The 17,860-nt window shown below is 39.0% G+C and overlaps 1 protein-coding gene across 1 annotated transcript in view; it reads left to right on the top strand.

The window, feature by feature from the left end:
- The window catches only part of LOC105491244 (ADAM metallopeptidase with thrombospondin type 1 motif 18), a 151,467-nt gene that overhangs the window by 109,132 nt on the left and 24,475 nt on the right, over positions 1-17,860 (top strand). Inside the window, exons 13-15 of the mRNA XM_071084992.1 lie at positions 2,849-2,979; positions 4,428-4,551; positions 5,561-5,805. Coding sequence (XP_070941093.1) covers positions 2,849-2,979; positions 4,428-4,551; positions 5,561-5,805 — 500 coding nt within the window. The remainder of the gene's footprint in view (positions 1-2,848; positions 2,980-4,427; positions 4,552-5,560; positions 5,806-17,860) is intronic.

The following is a 17,860-nucleotide window of genomic DNA, read 5'->3' as shown; positions in this document are numbered from 1 at the left end:
CAGCAGAACAGTTTAATGTAGTTGCTTTTGCCTATGTAGAATAAGCTGTCATCATTCTAGTTGTTTCATTACTTCTATCCATTTGATTTATCAAAACTTATTCATGCTGTCTTGAAACAGGATTGTATGCGAATCCCAACTGCCCATGTGTAGACTGGAAAGAGACTAAGTTTAATGACAATTCATGGGCTGTTTTGTGCAAAAGCTCAACATGAACCTATATTAACCAGTGATCATAAAGGAAGCTTATATAATTACAGGCATCATTATAACAAGTAGAGCCTCCAAATCAAACGAGAGGATTGTGCAGCTTTGCTCAGTATCAGCCCAGCCATTTCAGGAGCACTGATGCGGTTTTGGGTCATGACTGTTTGTCCATAAAGCATAGATAGAGACAGTTCCAAAGCTGTGTCTTAGGAGGAAGTAATGAGGGACGTATAGAGGTTTACTGAGAAACGAGTTACATTCAAAACTTCAAAGAGCTATTGAATAGGAAGGATGTTCGATTTATTTCAAATTGCTTTAGAGAACAGAATTAATTCAAGGGCTGAGAACAATCTAGCCATATTATCTCCTCAGAGACACCTTCCTTGACAGCCTGTCAAAATATTCTTCCTTCATGTTGTTCTCTGAACCCTTTACCCCGTTTTATTCTTCATAGCTCTTCTCAGTGCATGAATGTATTTTTATCTAGTCATTTATTTGTTATCTTCCTCCCCACAAGAATTTAGGTTCCACAACGACTAAGGCTTTTTCTATCTTGAGCTTGCTTGTATCTCCAGCATCTAAGAACAGCATTTGGTATATATTTATGTAATGGTTTTAACTTTTGAAATGAATGAATAAGTAACTAAATATTAACTGTCCAAAATGAAAATACACTCCCTCTGTAAGTAATAAGCTCCCCATCACTAGAGGCATTCTACCAGGAACTGAGTGATTTCAAAGGAAGGATGCTATACAGCAGGTCCCAGCAGATGCTGCAGTTGCTTCCAATTCCAAACTTGGAAGATTTCCTTGCTCTTGGTTGTATACTCTTGCAAACCCATGCTTCCTCTCTGTGGTTCTTTCTCCATGACTCTGTTGTCCCTCCTTTTACTTCCTCTTTTATTCTTTGCTTTGGCTTCATGGATATTCCTTGGCCTTTATCACATTACATCTTTCATTTAAATATAGTGTTTATGCAATCGGTCCTGTTATCACCCTTAAATAAATTCTGTGTTGAAGATATAAGGAGGAAGTTAAACAAATACATTTTGCAATTTAGAAAATGTTTGCTGGTTTCAAAGTTCTTTCACTAATTTTATTGCAGTTTTCACTGAGTAGGGAGCATGCAATTTCATTCATGCATGCGACAGATGTTTACTGAGCTCTTATTGTGTACGAGACACTTTGCTAGATGCATAGCAGAATGCATTGAATCAAACATAGACTCCCAGCCTTAGGATCTTACCTCTCGATGGAGGGAGACAGAAAAGTTAAGGCCTTCTAGTGTCTCCTTGTCCCCTTTTGATACTTACATCAGGGGAGACTGACCATGACTTTAAGGTCTTGCGATTTTCCTGCAGTTAAGAAAGAACAAAGGAAGACTTTGTTTATAAATGTGGCCAATCTCTGTGCTACAGGAGTGAGGTTTTTTCCCTTCTTTCCTCTGTGTTTCTAATGAACTCATAAACTCACCCAGGAATCTGTGCTAAAAGGGGGAAAAAAAAAAAAAAGGAACTTTCTAAAACTTGTTAATTCCTGGAAATGATAGAGAAAAGAAAGGGCATATAGGTCATCCAACTCCCTAATCTCATGTGCAGAAACTAGGAGGCATTAAATAAAGCTGCTATTAAAAAAAAAAATGGATGAGAGAGAAACTTTTAACCCACCCACATATCTGCATATTTGAACTGTGATAATTTAAATCCTTTCATGTTTGAGTTTTGACTTTGTCTTTTTTAGAGAGGTTTTATGAAGCACTATTTGCCAACTGTTGACACATTTGTAAAACTGTTGTTAGGGGATATCGCTCAATATCGCCCACAGAAGGTCTCTTGGGAGAAACATCATCTGGAATTCCTGGCCAAGAAGACCTCTTTCTATTTGAGAAATTGGCGTAGGAACTCCTTTCTGATAACAAGAGCTCTATAAATATATGTATATTTTTTATTTTTGACTCTGATATCAGAAATGTCTCAGGGATTTAAGGGCCAATAGAAGTTACCATTTTGTAGCTTTTGGGATGAGTTTATTTGCTTTCTCTTCATTTTTATGACATGGTTTTTTTTTTTTTTTTCTATATGTGTTTTACAAACATGACTAACCATATGACTTTTCTCCCTGGTGCCTAAAACCTTTTCTCTTAACAGACTGAGTAAATATCTAAAGTAATCCATGCCCTAAATCAAGGTCATCAAACTATGGCCTGCTGGCCAAATCTGGTGTGTATTTGTTTCATCGGGTTTTATTAGAACACAACAACACTACTTCATTTCTATGTTGTCAATGGCTGACCATCAGGCCTTTGAAACCTGAAAGATTTACTATCCAGGGAGGCTGGATAGTAACCCATTGATCATGTGTATGGTGACTATCCCTAAGGATGAGAAAAATAAAATTGTTACATATTACTCTTAAATTAGTTTTATATGGATTGTTAAATGGGACTCATGCTTTGAAAGTCACATAATATGGGCTTATATGTGCATACACACATGCACATATGCATATAACACTGTGCATAACATTTTCCATTTTCATCATGACAGCTTTCTCAGTAAATTTAATTCATCTTTTTGGCAATCGTATCATTTTTCCTTAGTTTCCTCTTGACCATTTCCTATCTTGATCTCTTTGCTTCTAGAGGAAGATCGATGCAAACTGTACTGCAAGGCTGAGAACTTTGAATTTTTTTTTGCAATGTCCGGCAAAGTGAAAGATGGAACTCCCTGCTCCCCAAACAAAAATGATGTTTGCATTGACGGGGTTTGTGAAGTAAGAGAATGTTTCTGCTTTGGAGTATATGAGCATGCTTGTGTTTCATCATATCATAGGTGTACTGTGAAGAGTGGTGTGAGAGATGGTGTGTCTGCAGAAAAGCAGGTGGCATAGAGGGAAAGGGCAAAGTGTTTCACTGGATTTGAACACCATGTCTTTTTTTTTTTTTTTTTTTTTTGAGACGAAATTTCACTCTCGTTGCCCAGGCTGGAGTGCAATGGTGCGATCTCGGCTCACTGCAACCTCTGCCTCCTGGGTTCAAGTGATTCTCCTGCCTCAGCCACCCTAGTAACTGTGATTACAGGTGCGTGCCACCATGCCCGGCTGATTTTGTGTTTTTAGTAGAGACAGGATTTCACCATGTTGGCCAGACTGGTCTTGAACTCCTGACTTCAGGTGATCCACCCATCACGGCCTCCCAAAGTGCTGGGATTATAGGCGTGAGCTGCCACGCCTGGCCGAGCACCATATGTACATTCCTCATTTACTTGTTGCATGAGCCTTGTCCAATTATTTTAGTTTATTTTTCACTCTACTTGCACATATATAAAAGGAGACGATGCTATATCCTACTTTGCATAGGAGTTGTAAAAATGAAATAAGAATGTAAATAATAAACTTAGGCCAGGTGCAGTGGCTCATGCCTGTAATCCCAGCACTTTGGGAGGCTGAGATGGGTGGATCACGGAGTCAGGAGATTGAGACCATCCTGGCTAACACGGTGAAACTCCGTCTCTACTAAAAATAGAAAAAAAATTAGCCAGACGTGGTTGCGGGCACCTGTAGTCCCAGCTACTCGGGAGGCTGAGGCAGAAGAATGGCGTGAACCTGGGAGGCAGAGCTTGCAGTGAGCCGAGATCGCTCTACTGCACTCCAGCCTGGCGGACAGAGCAAGATTCCACCTCAAAAAAAAATGTAAATAATAAACTTCTATTGCATGTGTACTAAGTACTTTTGCTACATGATGAGAACCTCACAAATGTATTTTGAAATACTACTACTATTTGTCCCCAGTTATTTTTCCTTTCACTTTGGTTGCTCATTTTCTTTTCCATTTTAATTTTAGTTTGAGCCCTTTGATCTTTTAAGGGTGTGTGTTTGTACACATGCATGCATGTCTATTGTCCAGCATTTTTATGTTGGAGTCACACAGCTGGCCTGAATAATCTCAGCTGGAACTAGTAGCAATGGTGACTTCTTATTCCAGTTTCATCACTGAAGAGCCTAAGCCTTAGATAAGTTATATAACTTGCCCAGTCATCTAATAATGTCAGGGTAGGTATTTCAACCCCAAGTGAGTCTAACTTGAAGCTATGATTCTTAACCATAAGCTGTACTGCTTCCCTAATGTTCTGTAAATGCAGAGAACCATGTATCTCTTAATTATTCCCAGTTTCTGGCTTCTCTGATCTTTGATTTTCTCATGTTTTTTGTTTTTGTCACAGCTAGTGGGATGTGACCATGAACTAGGCTCTAAAGCAGTTTCAGATGCATGTGGCGTTTGCAAAGGTGATAATTCAACTTGCAAGTTTTATAAAGGCCTGTACCTCAACCAGCATAAAGCTAATGGTGAGAGATGCTGCTGTTTGTTATTGCTAATGAGATACAACTTTTGCTACTGAACAAATTTGAGTCACGCCAAATGTGATTGAGCCTTTTACTAGTTCACTGGACACACTAGTGATGGTGGCATTTGTCACTCGTGCAAGAGTAAGGGAGGATAGTTATGAGGAATTTCGTCAATTCGTTACCTCGCAGAAACATACTAAACAAATGCCTTTCTGCTTTGCGTTTTTAGTATGCCGACCAGGCCCCTTGTATGTCCAAGTGCATTTGTTAAGCAAAGAAACATTGTGAAACTTTAGTGAACTCTACTCACAGTGTTAAATGAATATTTGAAGCAATTATCTAAATATCTTGAGTAAAATTAAACTTTTGATCCCTATTTTCTGAATTTCATCATTGAAGATACATGGCTCCAAGTTTCTTCTAGAAAGATTTTTTTTTTTTTTTTTTTTTTTTTTTGAGACAGAGTCTCGCTGTGTCACCCAGGCTGAAGTACAGTGGTGTGATCTCAGCTCACTGCAGCCTCTGCCTCCCAGGTTCAAGTAATTCTCCTGCCTCACCCTCCTGAGTAGCTGGGATTGTAGGCACCTGCTACCATGTCCAGCTAATTTTTGCATTTTTAGTAGAGATGGGGTTTCACCACACTGGCCAAACTGGTCTCAAACTCCTGACCTCAGGTGATCCGCCCACTTTGATCTTAGGAAGATTTTTAAAAAATCTTACTGAATTTTGTGGCCTTTTTGGGTCTGGGAAGGAGAAGAGTGTATTTCTTGTCCACAGAAAATATGCTTGGAAGGCTTTGGGAAGCCACATACATTTTCTCTCTAGTGTTCTTACTATTTGGAAAATGAAATCATTGATCATATTTGCTTCATAGAGTAAAAATGAATTTAGCTAGTGATTCAAAAACCTCACTCTATAAAAATGAACACTACATGTCAGGGGCCATTTCTAGTCCCCTTTCAACAGTGCAGAGGGTAGAATTCAGACGTGTTCTCTTCTTTCCATTTAGAATATTATCCGGTGGTCATCATTCCAGCTGGTGCCCGAAGCATCGAAATCCAGGAGCTGCAGGTTTCCTCCAGTTACCTCGCAGTTCGAAGCCTCAGTCAAAAGTATTACCTCACCGGGGGCTGGAGCATAGACTGGCCTGGGGAGTTCCCCTTCGCTGGGACCACGTTTGAATACCAGCGCTCCTTCAACCTCCCGGAACGTCTGTACGCACCAGGGCCCACAAATGAGACGCTGGTCTTTGAGGTAAGCCCCCTCTGTGTATTCAGTTCTCAATGCTTCTTGCTTCGTTTATAGCGATGACTGCAATTTGAGCCAGATTAAAGAACTCCAATCCTTCTAGTTCAAAGGTGTTTCCTGGCCGGGCACAGTGGCTCATGCCTGTAATCCCAGCACTTTGGGAGGCTGAGGTCAGGAGTTCGAGGGCAGCCTGGCCAACATGGTGAAAACCTGTCTGTATTAGAAATACAAAAATTAGCCGGGTGTGGTGGCACGTGCCTGTAATCCCAGCTGTTAGTCGGGGCTGAGGCAGGAGAATTGCTGGAACCTAGGAGGTGGAAGTTGCCGTGAGCCAAGATCGCGCCACTGCACTCCAGCCTGGGCAACAGAGCAAGACTCTATTTCAAAACAACAACAAGAAAAAAGGTGTTTCCTAATAGACTAAATTACAAAGTAATGGGGAGAAGACAGTGATTCCATTTGGAGGAAGAGGACAGGAACCCAAAGGCCTCTAAGAGGATGGGTAGATTTTCATATTTAGAGGCCAACCTTTCACCACTATGCTTGGGTTTCAAGAATGCCAAAGAATGTAGCAAGAATACTTTTTATATTATTCTGGTTTGTCTATGTATGCCATTTGGATGCTCCATTGTAGCTATTCATAACATAGGTCAACTGGACTAGGAGAAGGGATTAATAGTAGAGAAAATGCTTGCTTGGGTGTCAGCAGAGTTTCGTCATACTAAACTACCATGATTTTGTAGGTTGTAGCTTCCCCATAGATAAGAAAAGGAAAAAAAGGGTAATAAAAATGATAATTAAAAGAACCAACATATCTGGAAATGATCTGCAAGGCTGTTATCATAGAAACATTTTTTTTAGTCCTCATCATGTTTCTGAGTGCTTTTTCTCTGTTTGTAAAATGGGGCTGACTGTTGGCTCTTACAGGCAAGTGATTTGCTTCAGGTTGTCTAGAAATGATACTGAGCACTTACATATCCAGGTACTCTGATGAGTCATTTTAAGCTTCAGTTTCTTACCTGTGAAATCGAGGTAGAAAATGGACTTCACTAACCAGAAAAATAAGGAATCAAGTGTGAAAAAAGATTAAAAGACTTGCCTATCTCATACAGCCAGGAAAAAAACAGAGCTGAAGTGGAGTCAAAATATTTTCCACCCAGGAGTATGAGATCTATGTAACACTCAGATTACTGTTCTCTTCTCAAATAAACATAAGATCAAGATCAATGCAACTGTTATTATTATCATTATTATTATGACTATAATAGAGTAGGTTCAGGCATTCTGTGATCAGTTTCATGCATTCATTTCTTGAATGCCCACAACAACCTTAGGAAGGTAGGTATTGTTACTTAATCCCCATTGTACAGATGAGAAAATGGAGCCTTAAAGAGATTGTGTTACATATAAGTAGTAGGACTGAGGTTTGAACATAAGTCTTTCTGACTCACTTGCCCACACCATTATCCTAATATATCACCAATACTGGCAAGGCTCAGCTATTTGTCATTATATGGTTTTTCTCAATGTGAAATGGTTGACTCTGTGGGAGGTACAAAGCCTACTAGAGGTGGGGGATAGAGAGTTTGCTATTTGGAAACATCTGTCATCCAGATTTGAATTCATAAAACACTGAGAACATATCCATGTATTTTGACCAACACTGACCTAGATCTGTGGCAACTAGAGGGTTGATCTGAAAAGTGACTATTAGGAAGATTGTGTTCATAAAGTTGTCTGATGATTTTTACTTGAAATAATTTATTTTCCTCTATCTTACATATGTTAATTCACGTAAGACTATTGGCACTTACTGTGTTCTTGGTGCTGAGGAAAGGGACATAGTGCTTGTTTTCTGGGCTGACAGCATGCTGTGTCCTCAATCATCTCGGGGTATTTTGGTCAGATAAGTGATTAATAAGGCAGTTTTTCAGAGGCAGCTACTTCTTTTGTCTAAACTGAGGCACTCAATTTATTATCTTTCTCAGTTCCATGCACAGTGGGACTGGATAATTCTTTGAACAAATACCATGTACCATGATATTGGTAATGACCTTCTGCAGCTCACAGTGGTTTATGGGGAAAGCAGTAGAAATGAATTTCTCTTACCCAGTGTGTGGGAGTTTGTATTCTGTGTGTTGAGTTATGGTGGGTGAAATCAGATGACATCTTGGTTTCCCTAATGGATTCTTAGATTTGCTAGAACTTCAGAAAGCAGAATAGTGAAAATGTCCATACATTAAGAAATCAACCGAGGCAGGTGGATCACTTGAGGCCAAGAGTTTGAGACCAGCCGGGATAACGTGGCAGAACCCCCATCTCTACTAAAAATACAAAAATTAGCTGGTTGTAGTGGTGCACGCCTGTAATCCCAGCTAGTCAGGAGGTGGAGGCAGGAGAATTGCTTGAACCTGGGAGGCACAGGTTGCAGTGAGCCGAGATGGCACCACTGCACTCCAGCCCTGGCAACAGAGTGAGTGAGACTCCGTCTCAAACAAAAGAAATCACTGCGTTCCTCTGTGTCACATGCACTGAGCTGCTCTTGTGTTTCACATTGATAGTAAACTGGGTGTATAGTAGTAGATAAACAGAAAAGAAAATTCTCCTGCTGTAATGAAACTTAGAATGTTGGAGGGTACAGTACAGCATTACACAAATGAATATATAAACAAAGGCAGATGTATAGATTGTGGTAGGTTCTTTGAGAGAAAATAAAGTATAAGAAAAAAAAAAGAGAGAGAGACTGTTTGAATTAGAGAGTTGGTGAGGAATTATCTGAGAATTACCATGTGAGGTGAAACTTGAAGGATGAGAAGAACGAGCCAGGTAAAGAGTAGAGGAAATTCAGGCAGAGGAAGCAACAATTTAAAACCCCAGATGGGTATGGTGGCTTATCCCTGTAATCCCAGCACTTTGGGATGCTGAGGTGGGTGGATTACTTGAGGCCAGGATTATGAGATCAGACCGGCCAACATGGTGAAATGCTGTTTCTACTAAAAATACAAAAATTAGCCAGGCGTGGTGGTGCATGCCTGTAGTCCCAGCTACTTGAGAGGATGAGGCAGGAGAATCATTTGAGCCTGGGAGGCAGAGGTTGCAATAAGCCGAGATCGCACGACTGCGCTCCAGCCTGGGTGGTAGAGCTAGACTGTCTCCGAATAAATAAAACCTCATGTGGAGAATCAACTTAATATTTTAGAAGAACTAAAAAATAGGCGAATCTAACTATAGCGTAGTGAGGAAAGAAAGTATTGAGGTGTGAGAGGGGTATAGTGGGGGCGGGGTTGGCCCACAGCTAATATAAGCCATGGTAAGGAGTTTGGATTTCATCCGAATAATATCAGGATTTCAAGAAAGAGAGTGGTTTACACCATCCTGGCCAACATGGTGAAACCTCGTCTCTACTAAAAAATACAAAAATTAGCCGGGCATGTGGCGCATGCCTGTAGTCCCTGCTACTCGGGAGGCTGAGGCAGGAGAACCACTTGAACCAGGAGGCAGAGTTTGCAGTGAGCCAAGATCGCGCTACTGCACTCCAGTCTGGCATCAGAGCAAGACTCCGTCTCAAAAAAAAAAAAAAAAAAAAAAAAAAAAAAAAAAAAAAATTCAACCAGGCTGCTATGTAAATAAGTGATTAAGAGGCAAGAAGCAAACTGGGGAAATAGGAAAATGGTTCTAGAATTCCAGGTAAGGAGTTACAGACGCTGAAACAGGTGGTGACTGTGAAGGTGGCAGGATGTGGATCTGTTTGCAGTGTATTATAGTAGAGAATTGGAAGCTAGAAAAGTTACTAGAGATGTATAAGAAATGAACTCTGAGAGAGAAAGATGTGGGGGAGTCTCAGGTTTTTTCCCCAAGCATTTGGAGGATGGTTTTACCACTATCATTGTCTTGAGGATGACTGGAAACAGGTTTAGGGATAAGGGAAAATTCCATTTTAGCCGCCATATATTTGCAATGTATCTTAGATATTCAAGAGTAGCTATCAAGTAGGCAATTGAGTATGTGTTTAATGCATAAAAAAAGCCTTGGAATGAATATGCAAATCAGTTCCTAAAAATACCTAAAAGAGTATAGCAGTATATCATTTGTTAACTGAGCAGGGCACTTGGATCCAACTTTTCTCTGATAAGCTGCCTCTTGGGAGAAGCCAAATAATTGCAATATCCAGAATGTGCCTTGTGAAGAAATATTGAGCCTTGGTTGACACCACCAATAAAGAGGAGCACGCACCTGGCATGGAGAGGCGTGCTGGTGCTGGAAACAGGATCTTCACAGATGTGAGGGCATTTGTATGTAGATGCAAATCTCTCATCTAGTCTTGTATGTGTGCCCTGCACTTGCACACCCACAGACATGAGAGTGGAGATGCCCTCATTCATGGCAACAGGGATGGCATCCTAGCTGTTCTTCCTGCTGTTGCTCCAATCGTGTATGTTTCTATCCAGATTTTAAGGTATTTTAGATCTGTCTGAATCTCATACACAAAAGAGCTATGCAAATTCAGTTTACAGTAGGCTTTGCAACTTTATTCCCTTGATGACATTTGATACCCTCTGTGGAGGCAACCAGAGAAACCCACTAAGTGCCAGTTTCACAGTTTTAAGACCACGCAATCTATTATTCAGATTTCAGAAGCATAGCATTTTCCATAACATCAAAGGACTATTAGTAGATAATAGAGAAATACTTTTTTTTAGGCCGTGGTGGTAGAAAATGAAGGGTTAGTCTCCCTTCATTTCTATTCCCAAGAGTAGTGATTAAGTAGTACTAGCCTTAAATATTTACTAAGGAAGAAGAGTAGCAGACAATTAAAAATAAAACACACAACCTTAAATTCTAAGATGTTCTACACACGGAATGGCTGAGAGTACAGACTCTTAACTAGCTATATAACTTGGGCAAGTTTCTTAATCTCTGTGTTACTTAATGTCTGTATTTGTAAAATGGGCAAACAACACCAGCTAATTATTAGGGCCATTATAAGGATAACTGAAGATAAGTTCAGTGCCTACAAAGTACTTAGGCCATAATGTTTATTACTATTGCCATTATTTTGCCCTCTGAGTACATCACATATATTTTATATATATATGAAACCTGAGACCATATTTAGCAAACTGGTGATCACAATCAAGTTCAGCCCTAGGCCCACATTGTATGTATATATATATATATAATATATATGAGATATATAGTGATATATAAAATATGTATTATACAAAATATGAGATATATAGTGATATATTATACAAAATATATATCATATATATCATATATGAGATATATATGATATATATATCTATATATAAATATATAATATACATTTATATATTTGAATATAAAATATAAATATATGTATTTTTTGAGGCAGAGTTTGCTCTTGTTGCCCAGGCTGAAGTGCAGTGGCCCAGTCTTGGCTCACTGCAACCTCCACCTTCCAGGTTCAAGAGATGCTCCTGCCTCAGCCTCCCAAGTAGCTGGGATTACAGGCATGTACCACCATGCCTGGCTCATTTTGTATTATTATTATATTTTTTTTAGTAGAGATGAGGATTCACCATGTTGGTCAGGCTGGTCTTGAACTCCTGACCTCAAGTGATGTTTTGGAGGATGTTCTGGAGGTTGTTTTGGAGGATGGTTTTACCACTATCATTGTCTTGAGGATGACTGGAAACAGGTTTAGGGATCTCCTGACTTCAAGTGATCCACCTGCCTCGGCCTCCCACAGTGCTGGGATTACAGGTGTGCACCGTGCCCAGCCATGTATAATATTAAAATGGACAAAATAGATTAATGCTTTAGTATCAGGTGACTTCTTATACACATATGAATTTTTGAAATTCTTAAGAAAACCTCTCGTCCCAGGAGATATTTGAGTTTGCAACCTTGATCATGAGTTAACTCCCATCATCTTTCTAACTGGAGATACCTAGTCCCATCACATGCCTCAAAGATCTCATACCACCTACTCGAAAGAAGCTGTCATTAGGAGATGTTCTCCCAACCCTCTCAGCATTTTTATTTGAGAGGAAGAGATAAGCAATTCCCAATCAAAATAGACTATGGCCAGGATAGTCTGGAGCTCAACAATGAATCCAGCCCCTGATATTATATGTTAATTAAACCTAAGTCATAGGAGTTGAACTCTCCTATTAAAGATTTCTGGATTTTTTTTCAGTCATCTTTTAGATATATTGTGTTCTTGAAGGTACCCGTTTTAGAGAGCAGGACTTCATTAATTTTTGCCAAGGGGCCTTCAATCCACCTCAAAGGAAATGTACACAAACCAAGTTCTGTGGCTGAAAGTGAACCTGAATAGGGAAACGGGGGCACATGTATCTCACAATCTCTGCCATGGGTACTCAGAACAAAGTGCAAATCACTCCTGATGAGAAATACGTTTTTTACCGCTTAATGACAACCATTTTCTCTGCTGTTTGTCTCTCCAGTTTTGTTCATAGACACAGAACCATTCCAGCAGGCTTCCACAATTCTGTTTGTGATTTAAGCTTTGTGTTAAACTGATATTATCTGTGGGAGAACCACAACAAAGAATGAGACGAGAAATGATGGAAAGTGTAAAACAGAGATGGAGTTCCTTCTCACTTTCACTTTTAGACCCTGAACTCTCCCATTGTCTGTTGATCACATTAGCCAGGCCATTGACATGCTGTCACTGAACATTAGATAAGCTTCAAGCTGAGCCATTTTATTTGTGCTTTGTTTAATCCATGCACAGCTCCATATGTCATTCATCTACATGATTTAGCCCTGACAAAAACTAAACGTTTAGATTTTTCACCAGGTGTAAGATTTTTCCTGATAGTTACAAGTTATTTTTGAGATGGCCGGGCGCAGTGGCTCATGCTGGCAATCCCAGCACTTTTGGGAGGCTAACGTGGGTAGATCACCTGCGGTCAGGAGTTTGAGACCAGCTCGGCCAACATGGTGAAACCCTGTCTCTACTAAAAATACAAAATTTAGCTGGGCATGGTGGCGGACGCCTATAATCCTAGCTACTTGGGAGGCAGAGGCAGGAAGAATTGCTTGAACCCAGGAGGCAGAGGTTGCGGTGAGCTGAGACTGTGCCATTGCACTCCAGCCTAGGAGACAAGAACGCAACTCCATCTCAAAAAAAAAAAAAAAGAAAAAAAAAGTTATTTTTGAGAAATGGAAGATTGGCCTCCTTTGGTGATAGAGTTCTCTAAAATTGATCTGGTTCATCAGTCTATCTCTTTGTAAATAATACAGACAGCACCTTGAATGACAACAGTAACAAAGATAAGATGTAAGGACAAATGTTGAGTAGATCGAAATAAAATCATAAAAACAAAGTCTTCCCCAGGTTCAACTGGATATATATATCATATGTTTTTAAAAGTAATTATTTACTACTACATAAAAGAACTACAGCAGTATCTGCAGTAATACAAAATTGTAGTTTCTCCACAGTGGAATAAGGTCATATTTGCTTGCTTATTGTTTTCCAAAATATTTCCTTATGCACTCATTCTACCAATAGATTCAAGAAGAACTTAATGTCCAAGGAATCTGACCTATCTGAAAACAATCTAGATGGAAACTTGTATGATTAATTGGACATGCCTTGCTTATATTTTTAAAGGAGTTATGGTTTCATTCAAAAGTTGCAAATATATTTGAAGCAAAAAAAAAAAAACCCTCCAGTAACCTAGTATTTTGTTTATGATATCTTTTCAGATAATTTGGGTTAATGCCTTTGGTATTTAAATTATACTTTATTGTACTCTAGAGACCATCATCAAATTGCTGGTCAGTTTTTAGCTCATGCTTGTATCTCTCCAAAATGGATGGAACACAGATATTCTAAAAACATAAAATTATAATAAGCAATAAATTATATTTTCCCAAAACTGGACTGTATATTGATATCCAAGTGATCCATGGCTGTATTCTTTAAAGGAAGTTAAATTAAGTTCATAGGTCTTTCCATACAAGAAGTATGAATTGAGCCAAAATGAATACTTTTGGAGCCAAATATATATTTACTCCAATATAAAAATGTTAAATCTTTTTTATAATCTTGTGAAATGCTAAAATCACTGTGGGAACCTACTAAAATGAAAAATGCTGTTCCATCCACAGAAAGAATAAATCTATGAATGAAAGCACTCTCTCTTTTGGTGACCTAAAATTATGGCATATTCACTAAGTCCTTATGATGACGTAAAATTCAGCAGAAGTGTATGCTTCCCAAAATGCATGAGGATGGCACTGTGAGATTAATGTTCCTCTTTTTTTTCCCTTTCATATGTATGACATCATATTCTCCCCATATCTTGCTAAATTTCATTTTCATCTGCTTTCATGTGTATTGATGTAGGTAATTATCAAAACAATGTTCTTCTGTTCACTTCCTCTCATTGTCTGGTTTAAAAAATTAAACATTCATTGTCCAGCCCTGTGTTAGATATTGGAGATGCATAAATGTTTAAGGTGTAAGAGGGGTCAAGTGCAAAAATTCCAGTACTTTGGGAGGCTGAGGCAGGTGGATTGCTTGAGCACAGGAGTTTGAGACCAGCCTGGGAAACATGACAAAACCCTGTCTCCATGAGAATACAAAAATTAGCTGGGAGTGGTGGTGCATGCCACTAGTCCCAGCTATTTGGGAGGCTGAGGAGGGAAGATCCCTTGAACCTGGGAGGCTGACTGCAGTAAGCTATGATTGTGCCACTGCACTCCAGCCTGGGTAACAGAGACCCTGTCTCCAAAGAAAAAGAAAAAAAAAGATTAAGACATAAATTATATTACCAAAACTTTATAGCCTTAAGTCTTTAAATAATGTAAAAAACAAGCGTTGGTACGTGGATTCCATTCTTTCAGGAAGCAACATGGGTTAGACAAGGAGCATCTGCATAAATAGCTGGGATATAGGTTGTTCTGCTACAAACTATGTGACTTTGGAAAAATCGCTGAAATGATCAGAGTCCCAGTTTCCTCATTTCAGAAATGATTTCCCCAGGTGAACTAATGTCTCCCACTGTGTCCTATAGCACTGTCCTGAAGTACTTTTACAGCACCCCCAAACCCTGCGTTATCAAACAATGACTTAGTTATCATTGTAGCTTGCACAATTGACACAGTATCTGGAACATCGTGGGATGTTTAAGAAAATGTATTGAGTGAACAGCATCCAATGATAAAATTCATTCGTCCATTTAAAAAGTGCAACCTTCTTTCAAATTGAAGAAATCTTCCATGGAAGCAAAAAATAAAATGAAAGGAGAGCTTCTTTCACTGAAGCCAGGAGTGAAGGGACCAGAACCCAGCCTGTCCTTACCCCATTTCAGCCCTGAAGTCCTCTGAAGATCCCGAGGCTTCTGTAATACACATTTTAAAAACCACTGTATTTGATCATCTCTTGAGACTGGCCTTGACAACCATATGGTTTAAAGTCAAGTGCCGCAAACAGCGTTTAAAGTAATGAAATTTGATCTCCTAAAATGCATTTGAGGAATCAGTGTGCTTCCTAAAACACTTGCTTTCCCAAAGTGAGTAACTTAAACCTAGGAAGTCACTGACCAGTTAGTTCACAGTGGACTTACCTCAATCTAGATGAATAGCAATTTACCCTTTTCGGGGTGTTGAGTTTGCCGATCATTCCACTTATTTCCTGGTATTTTCTAGTACAAGGCAGGATAATACAATCCTGGAAATAATCGACTGCTGTCAGTTAACCCCAAGAAATAAGTGCATGGTTTGATGCCAAATAAAAGTGTCTTCTGCTTCTGGTTATATTTATATGTCAAAACTTTACAGAATGTCTTCATGGGAAGCTCAAAATTTAAGCTAAATAGAAAACAGAACTTCACTTTTATCACTAAGTCACATGCCAGTCCAATTTTAAAATGCAGTCTGTATTACAGACATCCATTCTCCTTGGATCCTTGGCTCTAAATGGTTTCAACATTTGAAACAGGTGGATGTCAATGTATACATTGCTGGCCCCACTGATTTCCTTGGTGGCAAAGGGAAATACCTAAGGGTAACCAAGGATTTGTATGACTGTCTTAGGTCTTAAATTTCTTAGGCATTATTTAAATCAATCAACTTTTTGACCTTGAAATACATACAAATATATGCATATAAGTGACTTGGAGAAAGGAGATAATTTTCTTGACCATGTATTTCTGTATTTCCCAGAAAAAAAAAAAACTAGTCATGTACATGCACACGTTAGCATAAAAGTAAATATTGATTTAGCAATCATAGTTTCTGAGATCACTATGGATGTAGCTAATATAAAACTAAATCATTTCCACGTATTTCAACTTATTTTCTACAACATAAGTCTGGCATAAAGACTAAGGAATCTCTCATTGAACTAGTGGACTTGTTAGTCATCCAGAAGATTTAAATTTAGCTTTTATTTTAATAGAGTTTAGGATATTATGTATCAGTGACCGCATTATGTTTATTTTATTCCCAAACGCATTTGGGAATACTGAGAAAAACTAAATCTATTTTAATTCTTCACCCCGAATATCTAAATTAAGTGTGCGTGTGTTGTAAGAAATTAATTTTTCAAGTGATGGAATTGTGAAAACTGAAGATTAGAGTGACACTTTCACAAGGCTTTGTTGACAGACAGTTCATCTGAAGTAGACATATATATGCTGGACTTTTTGAGTATGGCTGAAAACAATGTTTTTCCATGTTGAGGTTTAGGTGTAGGTAATTTAAGATCACTGACTTTGTCCTTTGTTTAAGCAATATGGAAAAGGCCTGTTTAACATACAATTTTAGGAGACCTTAGCAGTAAGAATTAAAACATACACAAGTTTTGGTTTTATTTTTTTCACGATTAGCTAAGGTGTCCACTTAGAGATGACCCATTCTCTAGAAGTGACTAGAGATGAGGTATCTTACTAGCTCACGTTCCTCCTTTCTCTCCTCTTCCTTTCCCCCCATTTCAATCTTTCTCTGTCTCTTTGTCTGTATCTCTCTCTCTCTCTCACACACACACACACACACACAACAATGAATGAGTCACATTCTCTATCAAGCTGTCATGCAGTTGGAGTGGAGGTGAGAAAATTCATCATGAGTGTTTCATTATAAAGTAACTTCATCCCTGTCTGATAAACAAAGTGATTCAGTATGACATGATAATACAGGTTGCTATTCTATGGCTGAAATATGACCACCTGTGTTTTTACAGCATTCCTTTTTCAAAAAGTTTTGAAAAATAGAAAAGCTCTCGTTTATGTTAGGATTTTTTTTTTCTCTATGTTTAGCAGAAGAAAAAGGTGTTTAACTCTTTGAAAGCCCGTTCCTACTGTAATAAGGGAGAATCCTGAAGCTGAAAACTATAGGAGCCTTTCTCATGACAGTAAGTGAGAAATAGGTTAACCATAGGCTAGTTTCAAGGCAGGAAGAGACATCTAAAGAAAATTACTATAATAAACAGCTTCCTCCACTCTTTGGCCAAAGGAGATGATGGGGTGGTGGGGACCAGGTGGACAGGCACATTGATCAATGAGATGACAGTGTGAGCACCATTGACGAAGTATTACCTTGTCATCCAGCTCCTTTGTGACTCTGCCTGCTGAATTCTCCCCAAGGTAAAGGGGCTGAAATGAGTAAGGAAGTGCCTCAAGATACAATCAGTGTAAGGGAAGGGATATTAGCCAAGTAGCATGGACTGAGTGAAGACACAAGACACAAAAGCAGCAGAGAAGTAATGGAGAATTAATTCAGAACAGATGATAGAAAAGTCAAACTCGAGAGGACGATTCAGAGGTACTTTTGCAATGGCACGTCATTTGTCTAGAGATTTGCCATTTGCTGTTTGAAGTGGGGGCCTCCGGTTAATTCATGGCAAATACTTTTGTGACGGGTTAGAGAACACTATTTATTTCTCCTCACTATACTCTGAGGAATGTTGATGAGTCGAATTAGAACTGTAGTCAAGGTTCAATGTGTCAGCCCACACCTTTGAAGCTGCCTGACAGATGCATTTCCAAATCCCCGATCACGGTCTTTGTATTACTGTCTCTTGTCAAATCCAATCACTCAC

This window comes from Macaca nemestrina, chromosome 18 (genome assembly GCF_043159975.1).
Source record: "Macaca nemestrina isolate mMacNem1 chromosome 18, mMacNem.hap1, whole genome shotgun sequence".
Lineage (NCBI taxonomy): Eukaryota > Metazoa > Chordata > Mammalia > Primates > Cercopithecidae > Macaca > Macaca nemestrina.
The sequence above is the reverse complement of the archived record's forward strand: the minus strand, read 5'-3'. Positions and strand labels throughout refer to the sequence as shown.